This window comes from Phlebotomus papatasi, chromosome 2 (assembly GCF_024763615.1).
Source record: "Phlebotomus papatasi isolate M1 chromosome 2, Ppap_2.1, whole genome shotgun sequence".
Classification (NCBI taxonomy): domain Eukaryota; kingdom Metazoa; phylum Arthropoda; class Insecta; order Diptera; family Psychodidae; genus Phlebotomus; species Phlebotomus papatasi.
This window is the reverse complement of record NC_077223.1, coordinates 49,975,032-49,993,045: the sequence shown is the minus strand read 5'-3', so window position 1 is coordinate 49,993,045 and position 18,014 is coordinate 49,975,032. Positions and strand designations below refer to the sequence as shown.

The 18,014-nt window shown below is 33.1% G+C and overlaps 2 protein-coding genes across 2 annotated transcripts in view; one reads left to right on the top strand and one right to left on the bottom strand.

The window, feature by feature from the left end:
* Positions 1–1,280: 1,280 nt before the first annotated feature.
* Positions 1,281–18,014, top strand: part of LOC129801460 (UDP-N-acetylglucosamine--peptide N-acetylglucosaminyltransferase 110 kDa subunit) — a 63,586-nt gene continuing 46,852 nt past the window's right edge. Inside the window, exons 1-4 of the mRNA XM_055846542.1 lie at positions 1,281–1,529; positions 5,087–5,297; positions 12,803–12,986; positions 17,058–17,126. Coding sequence (XP_055702517.1) covers positions 1,463–1,529; positions 5,087–5,297; positions 12,803–12,986; positions 17,058–17,126 — 531 coding nt within the window. The 5' untranslated portion in view covers positions 1,281–1,462. The remainder of the gene's footprint in view (positions 1,530–5,086; positions 5,298–12,802; positions 12,987–17,057; positions 17,127–18,014) is intronic.
* LOC129801490 (uncharacterized) lies at positions 1,841–4,843 on the bottom strand. The gene has a single exon (XM_055846599.1). The coding sequence runs from the start codon at positions 4,173–4,175 to the stop codon at positions 2,418–2,420; it is 1,758 nt and encodes a 585-aa protein (XP_055702574.1). The 5' UTR covers positions 4,176–4,843; the 3' UTR covers positions 1,841–2,417.

Below are 18,014 nucleotides of genomic sequence, written 5' to 3'. Positions count from 1 at the left end.
AGAATAAAAAAACCCAAATTTTTTGTACCCCCGTCAGCCGGATATCGAAGAGAGCTGTGTATGTGAAAGGAAATTGGCTTCAACTTTGAAGGCCACTCGCCCGAGACCCGAGACTAGTTCCCCAGCAGGTTCCAAAACAGAGGAACAACCGGGATCAACATTTAAGGAAAATTTTTTGCTTCTGTACCCAGCGAGCACAGTTGTTTAAGAAAGGCAGCGTTTTTAGCAAAAATATGCTGAGAACCCTGCCGATTTTAGCTGTTTGTTGTCCTCTAAAATAGTCCAAAATGTTAGTTTTTTTTTGGGACACCGGTGTCCCAGTCGTGTTCAAAGGGTTAAGCCGGTTAAGCAAATTAAAGGAATTAAAGGTAGTTAGGGTAAGTGTGCCAAATTCCGGCCAGCTTGCAATTTCGACCACATTTTTTGTTCCCCGAATTTCAATAAATTTTTAGTTTTTGCATACTACAGAAATAATACAATGCAAAAAATAACAAAAAAATGTCGCTTAAACGAACAAGATGATCTGAAAGAGACATTCGAAGAATTCCTGAAGGGCAACAAGGAACTAATGAAAATGAAAGTGGCCGAAATAGACCACCAATGTCAAGGTTATGTCAACATTTTTATTCATTTTACAATGTATTAAGAATTAATTTAGAGAAAATAAAGACGATAGACTGTCTACATCTACAAGGTTCCAAGAAACACTCCTTACAAAAACGTAACAAATAAATTCAATTTGTATTAAAAATATTACATTTTAAACTTGAGACTTTGGCGCTTGCATGCAAATTATGCCGAAATTTGGCACACTAACTTTTGCATTTTGTTAGATCGATCGAGTTTTTCTGACTTTCTATTACTTTATTAAAGTTAGTTTATATACAGTTAATATCCGTGTTTATTAATAATGAATAAATAAATCAAAGGTTGTGTTTATGAATTCTCGTAAACGACCTTCAAAATTAAACTTTGGTTTCTCCAGTTACAAAAAAATTCTTTTTGAATATTAGTTAAAAAATTTCAAAGAAATTTTACATTTCATTAAAATAAATTTTATCTTACCTAATTATATGATACACCAGACTTAGTCTCATCTCACTCTCAATGCACACGATTTTATGCAAACAACGTATTCACAGATCATATTGAATTATCGCAATAAAAATTTTCTTTCATGAAAAAATAAAAACGTTTTCCGTGTGTGAGCTCGTAGTACCAATTCCTACCACGTTGGAAAATTTGGCGCTGTTTATTGCGGACTTTTTGTGGGGTGAATGTCGGCTGTCAACAATCGGCGATATATCGCTGAAGTTCGTGTCTTCACGTCAATTTATTACAAATCCAGTGGAAATTTCCTTGGCACGCTTGTGGTGTGACGAGAAAATTGTGTAAAACAAGAATTTTTAAGTGAAAATTGTGCATAATTGTGAACAAAAGGCGTTGATCTTAGAAAATCAACATGCAGCAGCAACTTGGGCAGACGCAAGTGATGCTGAAGATGAATGACGTGCCATTATCGTCAGTTGGTGAGTTGTGTATGGGAAAACAACATTGGGCCCCATTTTTTCTCTTCTCTCACCTATAATTGGTCATTTTTCGGTACTATCGAGCAAAAAATATCTCCAGAGTAACATTGCAAACAGAAAATGCGATAAGTACAAGACTTTTGACATTGATTGAAGAGAAAAATTTCCTCATGACTTCCAATATGGTTTCCTTTCTGTGTTTGCCTTGATTGATTTTTTTTTAGGGAAATTCCATACGCCAAAAAACTTTTGCAAATTGCACCTGGCTTAGGTTTAGTCATTCCATTTTGTTCATTTTTTCAATATAGGGTAGAGTAATTACCTTTGGCCACTTTTAGATTTCACGCTCTTGTAACTACAGTAATATTTGTCCAACTTAAACGATATTTTGCATAGAGGTACTTTGACTCACTGTCTCTTTGTATATTCAATAAATTTTCCAGAAATTTTTGGTTATCTTATTGAAAATACATATTTTTCTCAACTATGCATGTTTCAGTATTTTTGGCCACTTGTATAACACTTTTGGCCATTTATTTCAGTACTTTTGGCCACTTTCTCTAAAGTGAATTTTTATTAAATATGTGGTAAAATAATTTTAAAAAAACATTAAATATAAACAAAAAATGCTGTTCATACATTTAATAAAAATATTTAGCAATCATTTGTACATTTTCAATGTTATTTTACATATTCCATTCTATTAAATTTCCTATATTGAGAGTGACAAAACTCTTTTAAATTATCTTTCTTACCTCATAAATATAAATAGAAATTCAAGGTTTAATTAGAATTCATGTTTAATTGGAGATATAAGAAATACAAATTAATAAATTTCAAAGTCAAAAAATGAGATTGTAAAGAAGTTTACATCATCTAATTGGGACATTATTTTTTTTGTTTTCTAGCCATTGCGACTGTCTTAGGTTTTTCTTCTCTGATCCTCTTTCTCTCAGCTTTAGCCATCTCCTTTTTCTGCTTTTCTGTCTGCTTTTCCTGATGAATATCAACCCATTTTTGTGATGTAGTGACAAACAGCCTTTCCGTTTCATTCTTTTCCTTGCGGTTGCTTTTCGTTGGACCTGGCCAAATCATAGGCAAAGCCAGTGGATCCTTCTCTTGGGAATGTGGTTCTGAGGTATTGCCATTAAGTTCCAACGGTTCCAAAATTGACTCATCTAGAACTTCTTCAAACAATATGTCTGACGAAACAAAGCTCTCAGTTAAGAAAGGGGGCAAATTTGGGTGATATGTTTCAAATACCATATCCCTATAGAAATAAAAAAAAGATGTATCAGCTACATCTCCTGACCATGGACCTCCTTCTATCATGGTAGCTCTGAAATCTTCCAACTTTTGAGGATAAATTTTGCTCTCTACATGCATCAAGTGGGTCAAGTTCATATTCTGAGCCTCATTTTGCATGTTTTCGAGGAGTTGTGCCGGTGGTGGTGATCTTTGGATAATTTTCCTGTAATCCACAGCATTTTCATTGAATGGGAAGATACCCGTGGCTCTAAAACCCGAAACTACGTTATTAGGCATCTGATCCTCCTGGATAATTTTATTAAGGATCGATGGTAAGTCAAACTTATTCACCTCATTCCCATCGTGTTCAATTCGCCACTGACGCTTATACGTTTTCCAGCGGGACTTTATTGCCTTAAACACAGCCACGTCAAGTGGCTGGAGTATGTGCGTGGCATTCGGGTAAAGAGCAACCAGGATGATGCCATTATCTCGGCACATCTCACTCAATTGCAGAGAGAGATGCGACTTATGCCCGTCGAGGAAGACAATAATCGGTCTTTGAATTTTTTGTTCATTTAGGAATGGCAGGAATACATTTCCTATGTACTCATAGAAAGATGCAGCTGTCATCCAACCGCTTTCGGTTTTCCCGAGCGCCCAATGTGCGGGCGCAGAAAGGGCAGCCACTGCTGGCAATCTTGCATATTTGTATAATGTGAGCGGCGGTCCGAAACATCCACTCGCGTTCACACAAAATAACGTTGTTATATTCTCCTTGTCTGAGTTTCTTGATTCTATGTATACGTGACGACCAGCTGGTGCAAGCACAAGCTCTCCCGTCGGTGCCAGGTTAAACCCAGACTCATCCATATTCCATACGCGCTGAGGATGAGCGAGTATCGCAACGTCATCTCCTAGCTGTTGAAGCACATCCCTAAACCATTTCCTGATCTTCTCTTCAGTCACACTTCCTCGAGCTTTATTTACATATTCAGCCTGCTTTCGCCGTATTTCCGGGTGCCTTCTGAGAAAGGCATAATACCAAACTTTTGATGGTTTGATACGGATCTTGAAATTATTCGTCACTGAATGATCCTTATTTAGCTCTTGCACACTCATCAGCAAACCATCCTTTGTGACGGGAAACCCACGATTGGCTGCGTCTGAGATCCACTTTACAAGATGTTCTTCTATTTCTCGTCCCAGAACGCTATAATAACCTCTCTTGCCATAAGTTTCCATTGGGGATTTTCCACTAATTTTATTTCTCAGAGTAGTGCGGGGAACATGGAATTGCTTAGCTGCTCTTCCCACTGGGGTTCCATTTTTAATTGACATCAACGCCTGGTGAAGGTTTTCTTGTGAATATGAGGTTCCTTTTTTCTTGGGCGACATTGCACATTTCCCGGAAGCTGAGTAAATAACGTAACAGACAAAATTACCCGTTTGTAGGAATTCTAATTGTAGTCAAAATCTTACCTTTATTGATAACTGAGAAGCCTTGAATCCCCTAGATACACAAATTTTAGAATTCTATTGCATTAACCAAGATCACAATCAACATAAACAATGAAAATGTCACAAGTGTTTCTAATGATATCCGTGAGGCGCGCCACAAGTAAAACGAATGGCCAAAAGTATTTACACAGTAAATAAAAATAAACCCTTTTCGCCATATGCTAATTTCCAGGAAATCTCGTAAAAAATCCTTCGAAATTGACATCATTGCGTAATTCAGCTAATTGAAGATGGGTTTTCAGTGAAAATTATTAAATACAGTACATCGATTATATAAAATAATTTAAAATTATTTCTCTTAACCCTTAACAAATTTCTTAAGAATGGCGCAATTTTTCTATGGCTGGTTCACCTTGTTGAGCATTATTCTAATTTCTTGGAATTAATTGAGTCAACAATGTATCCAATTAGATATTTCGTTTCCTTATAATATAAGACATGAAATATTATTCGTTTCATAATTCTGTGAACTCATCATTTATCTCAAAATGGCAATTTTATTGTAAGTGGCCAAAAGTGCTTACATGGCCAAAAGGGATGACCCTACCCTAGCTCTTATGCCATAGGAAAATCTAACGAAAGACCAAGAAGGTCCAATAACCTTGAGAATTGGCCTGAGATTCTCTGTGTGTTTTCTAAAAAAATGACCAACAAAATTGCTTGTTTTTTGCTTTGTATTAGTGCGGAAAAAGCGTTGAAAAAATATATGTAAAGATAGAGCGGAATAATTTGATGTATCATTTCGTGGATAAAATTAATTTTTTTTTTAATTGATGCTACCTCCGCAGGTCTTCTGGAGTTGGCTCATCGAGAGTACCAAGCAGTAGACTATGAGAATGCTGAGAGACACTGTATGCAACTCTGGAGGCAGGACAGCAACAACACCGGTGTCCTGTTGCTTCTGTCTTCAATCCACTTCCAATGTCGCAGATTAGATAAATCTGCACACTTCTCCACTCTGGCCATCAAGCAGAATCCACTTCTGGCTGAGGCTTACAGGTACATAAAAATTAATCACAGAAATAGGGGAGACCGGGGAGATTTGGGACACTTTTTCATGTTTTGACTTTGAGACAGTATTCCAAAAAGTAACGATAATGTAATACAATTTCATGAGGTCTATATGATACTTATGGGTATTGACTTTATAAAAAGTACTCGATAAAACTTGGAAAACAACTCAGTTTTCTTGGAGAAGATAAAACATTTAACTTGACGCTTTATCCCAAACATCCCCGATGTGGGGCAGTATGGGACGCAAAAGGGGATGTTTGGGACGCGTTTTTTCTCGCATAATTTGCATTATTGGAGCACGTTAATTTATTTTAAGTACTAGATTAAATATATTTCTAATCGAAATAAAAATGTTTAATCTTTTTTTCATACTTAGAAATTAATATCAATTTAATTTGTATAGTAGGGTCATTTATTGTCAATCAGTTATTTAAAGTATTTTCTTATTATTTTCCATCTATACCTTTCTTTACTGTTTTATTCTAAATATTGCAAGCATGATCATCAAATTACTCACACGAATAGATTTTCTTGCAACTTTTAGTTTTGAACTCATTGACGGATTCCTGTTTGATTTTACGGCAACTGCATATTACCTGTTTTTTTTTCTTATTTCTCTGAAAAAGCTCTCGTCTTGCCTTTTCTGGAGAACTTGTGAGAATTGTAGAGGATATTGCTCGAGAAATTTTCGAGAAAATAGTTTTCAACGGGATTGAGCAAAGGTCGAATATCCTTTAGAGAATAAATTATTGATTCCGAAGGCATTGATGGTTTAATTGTCCCTGTATTTAGAGAAATATGCTCCACTGCACTGGTAATGTTTGCACAAGAGGGAGATTTCCAGTAGAAACTGGGCATTACTCTCCATTTTGACAATAAAAAATTGCACGCCACCTACAATCTTGTCGAAAATCAACGTCCCATTCATCCCCTTTCGGGTGACCCAAACATCCCCACGCGTAGTTTTGGTATTTAAAACCTTTAAGTAAAAAACAAGAAACTTTTATTAAAATATGTTCCCAGATTATACTACAGTAGACTCTCACTCAATCGGCTCTTTTTCAATCGGGCGACAAATTTTGTTGACAGTTTTCACGCTTAATTATGAAGCTAATTTGCTCAAATTCGCGGTGGTTCTTCCTATTTTATCGTGATTCTGTATAATTGAGCGCTTTTTGTGGAATTTACAAAGGCTTTGACGCCCAAATCTATCCATAAACCGGATGACATTTTGCCCCATATTCCCGATTGAGAGAGAGTCTACTGTACTAGCTAACGGGATAAAAAGTTTTGATTTATATCGCTGATATAAAATACAAAGAACAAAACTGAGAAATCAAAAAATACAATTATTATCAATTTTTAAGAAAGTGTTCATAGAATTAAAACAATAAAACTGAGGATATCCATTCTTTTAGTCAAGATACAACTTAACATTGCTTACGATTGAGTAATGGTTAAATCCCATTTATTTAAAAAATTAAAGAAAAAATTGCCTTGTCCCACACTACTCCTGTCCCAAATTTCCCCGGTCTCCCCTATTCATGAATTTAGGGTTAAAGGGGTTAAATGATTAATGCCAAAACCGAAGATTTTTGCTATAATTCCGGCCAATCTTGAAAAGTTTTGCTCCAATTGCAGTCATATAAATATATTAATATACTCTTTTGGCTTATTTTTGCTGTCCAAATTACTCATTTTCCGGTTTCAATTATGTCTGTCTAATGCCCCTAAACACACTAATGGCTTAAGCCGAGAGACGGCTTACCATAATTATAAACAAAATATTGATTTGACTAAATTCTCATCAGTTTTCCAATAGCTAAGCTATTTCTCAGCCCTTGTAAGGACGATTGGGTCACCGGTGACCCAAAAATTAAATTTTTTCTACGGTCATCTAAAGTTGTCAGATCAGTTATTGTTGTGTCCAATTGTCAGTTGAATCAGCAACTGACTATCTGCATTATTGTAAGTGTGACGATGCGCCACTTGCACAAAATGCAAATAGACAGAAAAAAATATTTTGTAAAATTGTTCGTAAATGTTCGTGAATTCCTACTGGGGACTTACAAAATGCTCGTAAATCGTATTAACTCACAAAAAAGTTTGTAAAAATTTGTACTTTTTTTCACAAACATTGTTCGTAAGATGATCATTTGACTTTTGAAAAATGTACTTTGTTCGTAAATTTTTGCCAGACAAACATTTTCGAACAAATGACAAAACTTTACGAACATTTCATCGTCTCTAAAGAAAACTATTGTAAGGGCCCAAATAGACTCAGGCTGATCCGCGATTTATTTGAAACTGTTATACTGAGTGCTGAGGATCGTCGATTAGAGGTCTCTTGCATAAATTTCCTTTACTTAATCTTTTACTAAAAACTTTTATAAGCTAAATATTCTCAAGGATCAACCTGAGTCTATTTGGACCCTAATGCCGAAAATAGACACAGGCTGATCCCCGAGAATACTCAGCTCGAAAAAATTCGAAAGATCAGTAATACTATAGTAATAATTCGAAATACTCAGCTCGAAAGATCAGTCCAAACTATCATACACTGAGGATTTAGAATTAAGGATTACCGTTTTTTGCGTAAATTTCGATTAAATGTGCCCACTTTGATTGCTGAAATACTTCTTAAGTGAAATATCAATGCATTTTTCATACAGACAGAAGTACTTGGCCCTCCCATTATTCCTATATTAATGAATTTTAAGATTTTGCGACATTGCGTATCATTACTCTCCATGTTTTTTCATTCAATTGTAAAGTTTTTTAGACTTGCAACAATCTTCTTTGGACTCGACGATTTTTTTTATGTGTTTACGAACATTTACGAAGAAATGTTTCTAAAAGTACAAAAAATGATCGTCAAGTGATCATCTTACGAATAATATTTGTATGCAAATTTTACAAACTTGCTTACGGGTTATACGATTTACGAGCATTTCGTAAGTTCTCAATAGGAATTCACAAAAATTTACGAACAATTTTACAAAATATTTTTTTTATGTGTACTAAGGAAAATGTAGGGGAAACTGGGGTACCATCAAACACTGGGTAGCACTAAACACTGCGGTTTTTAATCAGATATTCATATTCAGAGGACAAGACTTTAGAAATTTTTAGGTATGGGGATGCTTGTTCACTGAAAAAAATAGTCGGAATTCGAGATAGTCCAAGCAGTTTAGAAATAAAAATTAGTGCTTGGTGCTACCCCGTGTTTGGTGGTGCCTCAGTTTCCCCTAGATTTTCTAGTTGCTGATCGAATCCACGATAAAGTCAATTGCTTTCTCCAGGGTTATATAAATATATCGGGTATTGTGTACTTAGGTAAGATTCTTAATAATATCACTTTCTATTATTTTAACAAAATTTAATGTGTACTCCAATCAGGCCAAAGCCACTAAAATGTGTTTCCCTACTTCCTGATTAAGAATATATCGCACTTCCGCTATTTTAATGGCATTTTTTCGAATAGAATTATAGAATTTGATGGAGAATTTTTTGCGCTAAAAGAACAGGTTTTTATGAAATTATTCCATTTTCTTATCAAAACTGCAAATTCTCAAAAATTCATTATGTTATGTGAAATTCTATTTTGAATTAAATTATTTTATTTAAATGCGAAAATACGTGGGGAAAGTAGCAAAAATATATATTTAGCAAATGATATTTCTATATCACAATGTGTGACTAATATAAATTGCCATAGTGACACTTTAGAAATAAAAACGGAAAAATAAATACATATTTTAAAAGCGAAAATTGTGTTAGATACGAGTATTTCAAGCTTATTCCAATATCAGACATCACTTGTAAAATGTTCCACTTGAAATATTAGGGGAGACTGGGGTAAAAAGTCACAAGTCGAAAATTTCATAATTCAATATCTTCCAAGATAAAAGAGATAGCGACTTCAAATTTTTTCCTTAGATAGCTTCCATGAACCTTTTTCAATGTCGTAAGTTTCTTAGAATTCGAACAGGGGATTTAGAAAATAAAAAATATTGAAATTTTTAGGCCTGTTTTTGAAATATTTTTATTCCAAGTAATATCAATTTTTACCTACTTAATTTCCAAAATTGATGCACTGGCGAATATTTCCTAAATGATTTGGATTCCCTGAGTACGAATCCACTATCCGTTTTAGCTTTTTCCAAATATTCTTCTCTCCAGAAATCTTTTTCTTAAAAATGACCACTTGGGGTAAAAAGTATTAAAAGGTATGGGGCAGAAAGTAACAAAAACCGAAGCAATTCCTGATGTCTCACGGCGAAAAGAAACGTCATTCATTGCCATGTGTCGCCGCTTGTTGTTTATTTTGCATGGGTCAAACAATTTGCAGTTTTATTGGAATAATACTCATGAATCACAGAACTGTGATTCGTTACCTCATTCCCCTTAGCCCATCAACCATCGATGTTCTCTGAATTACTCCCCGATTGAGGAGTTTTGCCTGATTCTCCACTTGATCATCGTGCTCATTTTTTTTGTGAGACACAGAAGCAATTGAACACCCCGGATACCCCATGGAACCTAAAAAGATTGCGATGACACGTTGAGAATCTGCATTCCTCCGTTTATAGGCATCAACTATATTATATAGCACTACTGAATGGACACACATAGTTAAATTGAGTGGCATATACTATGAAAAAAACTCTGTTTTGCACTAGCACTTCTTCCTTTAATTTGTTTTTATTTTGCACTTAAGTGACGTTTACTCGGCAACTCTTCGGCAGATTTCGTCAAATGCATCTCGCCCAATTCGCCATTTTCGCCTTTTCAGAATGGTTAAATAGAATTTTCTTGCCAAAAAAAGCCTTTGGAAAATAACTTTAAAAATGCTTTTCTCGTTCAGATAGGAAAAACTCTGTTGCACAAAGGTGTAGAGAAATAAACATCCTATGAAAATATGTCATCTAGGCATTTTTTAATGTTATGGGAGCCCGTAATAAAGGGTATCAAAATGTGATAATTTTACCCCATGCCTGATACTATTTGCCCCAGCATTTTTGAGAATGGTCACAAAATCACCTTTTAGAAATCGGCTCAATAAACGTATTTCCTTACAAAATAGAGGAAAAATTACTTCCACAAAGTTGTAGAGCGGTAAATTTCCTATAAAACTGTGCTAATTAGAAATTTCTGAAGCGCTCGAGTAGCTTGTAAAAAAGTAAAATATCCGTTTTGTGACTTTTTACCCCAGTCTCCCCTACTATTTATTATAATATGAAAAATTATACTTTTAATGTTTGAGGGCTTTTATCTCAAAACATCCAGATGCTAAAAGTGCCACTAAAATAGCGAAAGTGCAATATAGACGGTTAAAAAATTGTAATGTACGTCCGTCCTGCCGTAATACCTCTATCAATATAAGAGAGATCTCGACTTGTGGATTTCAAAAAAGGTTATACATAGGGTAAAGGCTCATAATTTTGACCAGTCTGCTTATAAGCATTGATGTTCCAAGTTTGAAGTGCGATATTTTCAATACTAATTGACTTTTTTTGTTACTCTCTTTTCAGAAGGGGTGTTTAGAAACTTAGCAAGCTATTTATCTTCTTATTTTTACTAAAATTAGTTGTAATACGTTTAAAAATTAATTGATATGTCGAGGTGAATTTGACTCTTATTTTGGACAACTTGGTTATTAATTTGGACAACTTGGCTGTAAATATGGACAGCTAATCCACTTCAACAGGATGCCCATTGTTCTTCATTTAATGAACCAATCTTACCAAGTCCTCTTCCTGTTCATATAAGGGAAACATAGAATGTCACAAGAAGCCCGCAAACTTTCCATATCATTCATTAAAGTGAGTTGACTTCGGTACTCCAAGTACGTGCGGATTCGCTCATTCCCTGGCCTTTCCGGAAGCCTTTCAAGGCATTTTTCGCTACATCTCTTTCGTAGAGATGAATGATGCTCCTTTGTTTCTCCAGGCATTTGTCCAACCTAGTCATCACCAAAGCTAAAACTGTCCAAAATAAGGAGTATCACCTCACTGATAAATGTTTTTAAAAAAATTCCCATTTTTCACACGAAAAAATCTAATTCACAAGGCAAATCTCACTTCAGGTCAAATTTACAAATCACCACTAACGTGAATCAACACAATTTTCAATGAATATTCAATAATATCACTCAAAAAAAGCGAAGAAACATTGTTAGTACTTCATCACAGCTAATTAAGACTGAAGTAAACACAAAGTTCTGTCATATTTCTCGTAAGCAATTGTTCACACTGAATTTTCAACAAAGCAATTTAAACTCAAATCATATTCTAAATTTAACGTATTTAGTGTTAAAATTCTTCCAAAGAGAACAAATATTTAGATAGAATTCATTATTTATCAAATATTGGAATAAAAATCCATAATTTTAATCAATTTATTTTTAGTGTCCAATGTTATCCTCAAAGTGTCCAAAATAAGAAACTGGACAAAATTATGAGCCTTTTCCCTATGCATTTTTAATTTTTTTTTAAAATAGGGCCAGAGATATTATTTATATGGTTCTAATTATCTTTTACCGCAAAGACACATAATTACATCTTTTAGAATTCTTGGTTTCTCGGACCAACCGACCATCTACTTTTCAAAAATATTTATTTGAATTTCACACACTAGTTGAATTTTTCAAATAATAAATCATTAATCATTTAATATTTAATAAATCAAATAGTAAATGCATTTCAACTTTCATTTGAAATGCAACCAATTAAATAACAGAATTTGTATGATTCAACTCTCGGTTGAATAAGTTCAAATGCAATAAACAAAAAAATATGATTAAAATAAAAATGTACCAACAACAAAAATATCTTTTGACTTTAGGGTAAGATGGGGTAATATGGAAACATGTTTATTTTGGAATTTTGAGATTTTCTCACTGTTTCAGATGGTCAAAGAGAATAAGAAATTCGCGAAGAAGTACAAGGACTTATATTCAAGTTCTTTTGCGTTGTTTTTTCCTTTTGCCATCTAATAATGTTAAAATATTTAAAATTCCAAATTAAACATGATTCCATAATACCCCATCTCACCCTACTGGTTGAATGAAATTTCCACAAGTTTCAATCGACTATCGTAGTAAAAAGTTCAATTATCAGAATTTATTTATATGACAGTTTTTTATTTAATAATAATACTTACTAGTATATAGACGAAATATTGTTTTGGATAATAGATGTAATAATTATTTAAGGGCAGAATTATACAATGTTGTGTAATTTTTACTTAGAAAAAATACTGAGCAAACTATTGTTTATTCAAACTAAATAACTTCCTCAATATTCATTGAAATATGTACATATTTACCAACCTGATTTAAACATGTGTTTCACAAATTATAGGCAAAAAAAAATCATTTACTGGCTAATTCTGCCCCGGTCCCCACTTGAATCAAATTCATTTGCCAAATATTTGCAATGCCAGGTTGTTCTAAAACATTTCCTGTTTATTTTGTGTAATTTTTACAGTAATTTGGGTAACGTGTACAAGGAGCGTGGACAACTACAAGAAGCTCTGGAGAACTACCGTCATGCTGTTCGCCTAAAACCCGACTTCATTGATGGTTACATAAATTTAGCGGCTGCTCTTGTGGCTGCAAGAGACATGGAACAAGCTGTTCAAGCATATGTGACAGCATTGCAGTATAATCCCGTAAGATATTCCTCATACAATTAATTTAGTATCATATGGGTGGGATTGGGGCATATAGAACTAAACCTACGGAGAGGACGTGCTTGAAAATTTTTTAATGGGAAAATTGAAGCGACCTCAAAAATTGAAATGTAATCGAGCTTCCTCATTGCAAGTGTTTTTAAATTTGTTCTCCAGAGTGCAAATAAAATTTGGTGAACAGTTCTAAAGGCCAGGATGAGCTTTTTGGCCAAGAATTGGACTGGATAGTGTTTAATGATGAAGTACAGTGGTATGGAGTGTAAAAATAAATTTTTATGATCAGTGAAAAGCTCGAATCTGAGTGAGGATTTTTTTTTAGTGAGTATACATCTTGAACTGTCTTTTTATATGTCCAACCACCGCGTGGGCAACTATAAAAAAAAGTTCTTCCACAAAAGAAAGAGAATATCTTTTCCGATTTTTTGGTGGACCCCACGCAATTGAACATCAATTTGATAATGAGTTGTCAATGAAAAAAAGCGTGAAGTGATTGAATTCGTTTTAAAAGTGCATGAATAGTCCGAGAAATCAGTTCCGGTTACACTAATTTCATTCAGTTTGAGAAAAAAATGAAAACGTACATATTTTTTATTCGAACGTCCTCTCCGTAGTATTACTCTGAGGATTGGTATATAATAACACTATGCAACAATGATTGTGTCTCTGGGTAGGTATGCTTTTTCTTTCTATTGATTAGTTTCAATGATTTACGAAAGTATTTAATATTTTGATTTTATTTTGTTTTTACACCTGGAATCTAGGCAAACCCCTTATATAGATGTTTTTTTTTTTTACTTACGTACCTCTATGTCCGAAACACTAGACATATTTTTACCTCATATGTGAGAAAATGTAGAAATTGGGATTTTTAACTAATTTTATTAAAGATATCCCCAAAACCAAACCTTTCCTAAAAATCTATTTTGTCGATTTGATAAAAACATTTTATTTAGTTACATTTTGTTTATTGTTCAATATTTTTGTCAAACTATTTTAGCTGAGTTTTATCCCCAATTATTTAGGTTCAGATGAAAATCGAGCACACACACACAATTAGAGAAAATCTTCAAAATCTCTTACACTTTCACTTGTTTTCTTTTCATGTTTAGATAATTCAGGGCATTGTTCCACCTTTTTCAAATTGTATAAATTTTATTAATTTTTATTCTTATATAAAATGTTCAATGAAAAAAACAGAACTGGATAACTCATATAAATTAGTATAACTATAAATTTCAGTCTCAATAGGCTTCCTAGCTATAAATACATATGTATTGCAAAATATCAAATATTTTTTGTTATTCAGCAATAAAAATTAAATCGATAAACAAAAATTGAAAAACGTCTTACATTCTAACATTCGAAAAGCAAACAGAGTCTTAGTTGGTGTGTTTTTTGTCTCTATGAACGATAGGGACAAAAAAAAGCCCAAAAATTTAAGTAATTTTTCTGACGATACCAATGACTGATAATTTTCATTCTAACGAAAAATATTAAGTTTGAGTATTGTAGTTTCCATTTCCAAAACGGTTTTGCTTAAAAAAACTGGAAGTATAAAAAATAATTAAAATCAATTTTCAATATGAGAATTTAAAGAATCGTCATTTTTGAGTTTAAATATTTATCATATAGTAAATGGGTGGAGACTTGCAAAAAATATCCCAGATCCCTTCAACCTTCTGCTTTACAATTAGGGGGAGGCTTTGAACTTTCGCATACTAAAATGATGTTCAAGTTCAGTGATTTTTTCTGACTACCATGCAAACCGTATGGATTCTCCAACTATGCCAAAAAAATGTCTTACTTATAAGGTTCATAATCCCACCAAACATAATCCCAGGAAATCCTTAGATTTTCCTCCAGAGGAAAATGAAAATTTAATGGCGATTTATCCGATAGATGAATCAAGTTTCTATTATCGCACACGATTCACGCCATCATTGAACACCCCATTTTCACCGTAAATTTTGCACCGGACACTAAAAGTTGCACATCATTGTTTAAAGGGAACTCTAATCTACTTGATTAACCCATTTTTATAAGGAATAAAACATTTTAATATCACTTTTTTGGAACTTTTCTGAGAGATGTTTTATTGACATTAAAAACCATTTTTTTGCTTGATTCTACGAGAATTTCACTCCGGAAACGGTTAAATCTGATGAATACTTTCTTGAAAAGTCCAAATATCACCAAATTTACACGAATCAATAAGTTTTTAAAGCTAAAAATTGACTAAAACTCTGCAAGCGAGAAGACTACACAAGATTCCACCATTCCTCCACGGAGCCGGATATGCACAAAAACGTTTGAATGTGCATCATTGAAGATTTCTCTATTCCTGCAGCTGCAGGAATCGGGATTTAGCACAGATATTGAGCTTCAGCAGGTGAACAAGCTAAAATTTTCACAAAACATCTTCTTACGGACAGTTTCTTTTCTTTGTCATGCAAAACAACACAATAGTGAGGTTATGTCAAAGATTGTCAAAAACCAGTTGTAAACTGTATGAGCTTATTACAGATGTGATTCTTTCATTGCACATTCAGTTTGTGCAAGCTTGAAAAATATTTTTATATCAAAGAAATGCAAAATTGCTTAATAATTACTCAACTGCAACCTATTTGAGTCAAATTACTTCTTGTTTATCAATTTTACGATTTTTAAGTTTTCCTTTTTAGTGATGGATCAAATCGGTAGATTACAATAGATGTGAATATGAGGGATCGTATCTAAAATGAAGTTTCCTGGAAAATATCTGAAAGAAGCAGTCTTCTATTTGCGATCGATGAATCTGAGTCAAGTTTGTGAATTTTGTTCCACCCACAAAAAGTGTCTGTTCAGCCTAAAAGATTTTTACTTAAATCTGATTCCTAATAACCCTTCTACCCTCTGTGATAGTAGTTTTTCAGAAAAGTGATATTAATTCTGCACAATCGTATGAAATATTGCACAGCAAAATTACAGTTTTTGACCTGTTTTTATTTTTTGCTTCCTGAAACTAGGAAAAAAGGATTAGACTCTCAATTTTTTCAGGAAAGATGGGATTTAAGGTTAGCTATTACAATATAAAGCCATATGTCAGATTCATAAAGGAATATGGGAGAAATATGAAGTGTCCGAAGGTAGCGTATATGCGAACGATCAAAGCCTCCCCCTACAGACATAAGAAAAAAATAACTTTAGGTAGTCATGAAAAATTATTTTCTTTATGGGACACCGGTGTTCCAATTGTCCTTAAAGGATTAAGGAAAGATTGCTCTGAACCGTCAGAACGGTCAGAACCCTATTAAAAAGGTTTTTTTTAATTAAATTCTTTTTCTTTAGACTTGATACAATTTCTGTTTCCTTCTAACGTTATGTAATTTTCGTTTTTTTTTTTTTAAATTATAATGAAATCTTTAAAAGAACTGAAACCCCTAGTTTTTCAACTTGTATGGTACATCGGGTACAACGTCACATACGTTAAAGGCTGCAAATAAGTTTCACAATAGTAAAATGATTAAAAGTATTACTGTGTTATCACACTTGCACATTAAAATTTTAATATGATTGACATTAATTGTCGCTGGTGATAGTCCAAATCTGTAATTTGTGTGTTTGAATCATTTTATATTCAAAATTTTATCTATTTGTTGATTAAAAGGTAGACTTAATGCGATCAATGCGATTAATGCGATTTTCTCTTTAATTTTTTAATGTGAAAAATATTTATGCTTTAGGTAAATTTAAACTTATTTTTGCAGGCCAAGACCACTTTTTTATCAATAAATAGAAAAACCCCAAATATTAAGTGACTCAAAGACACAAATAACATATTTAGACACTCACAAGCGACAATTAATGTGAATCACATTAAAATTTTAATGTGCAAGTGTGATAACGCCGTTAGAGATTACTATTATTGTTGAGTATTATATGTTATTAAAGAAAAATCAAGGGATTGTTATATACTGCTTTCTCTATGAAGTTTGAGCAGCAAAATGATTATATCAATTTCTTGTAAATATTAATAAAGTGTTTGTATTTTTATCTTCTTCTCTTTTTCAGGATTTATACTGCGTGAGAAGTGACTTAGGAAATCTTTTGAAAGCATTAGGTCGTTTAGACGAGGCGAAGGTATATTTGTTGTATATCCAATTATCATTTATTTCTTTTTATATATACATTATTTTCTACGACATATTGTATTACGCGTAATATAAGAAATGAAAAGAGCACAAATTATTATTTATTTATTTTTGCAAATATGTATGAATGAGGCAGTATTGTTTGAATGAGATAATTTGAACCTTTCTTTTACATCACAATGATATATAAAAGAAAGTATCAAATTGGTATGAACGCTGAAAATACGATATCACTGAATTTTTATCTTGTGAAGTATGTTGCAGCCGTCTTTAAAAATATATCACCAATATGTTCATGACCATAAATTTATACATATCAAATTGAAATATGAAAAAATGAGATTACTCAAATTTTATTTTGAGTATTACTCTTTTGCAATAACATTTTCTTTTGGCGTAGTAAAATTAGCTCCTGCAAAAGCCACAAAAGAATCTGGAGTGTGAGCTTTTTGGTGTAAAACAGGAAATTTTGGCGTAATTTGCGTAAGTTTGAATTTTCTCTTTCATAGCAATTTGTGGTGTTTGTCAAATGCGTAGTGTTTTTTACGGCGTTTCACTGGAGATATGGATGGATAAGTCAACAATCTTGGAAGAGACTCTGTTTTCATTGGCGTAAATTTATCATATTTTTTTCATCACATTTAAGGCGGTTTCAACTGTCGCTTGTATTGTTTTTAGCAGTGATAAGATGATAATTCTTTTTAAAAATACTAATGATGAAAACTGATTAAGCCAAGACGCATCGAGAATATATTTTGTGTGAATTTTGTTGAATGGAGAGGAACATTTATAATTTGAAAATTAATTTTTATGTTTATTTTATTTCAAGAAAATGACCTCATTTATTTTTCTAGCATAATATACATAGGAAAAAATA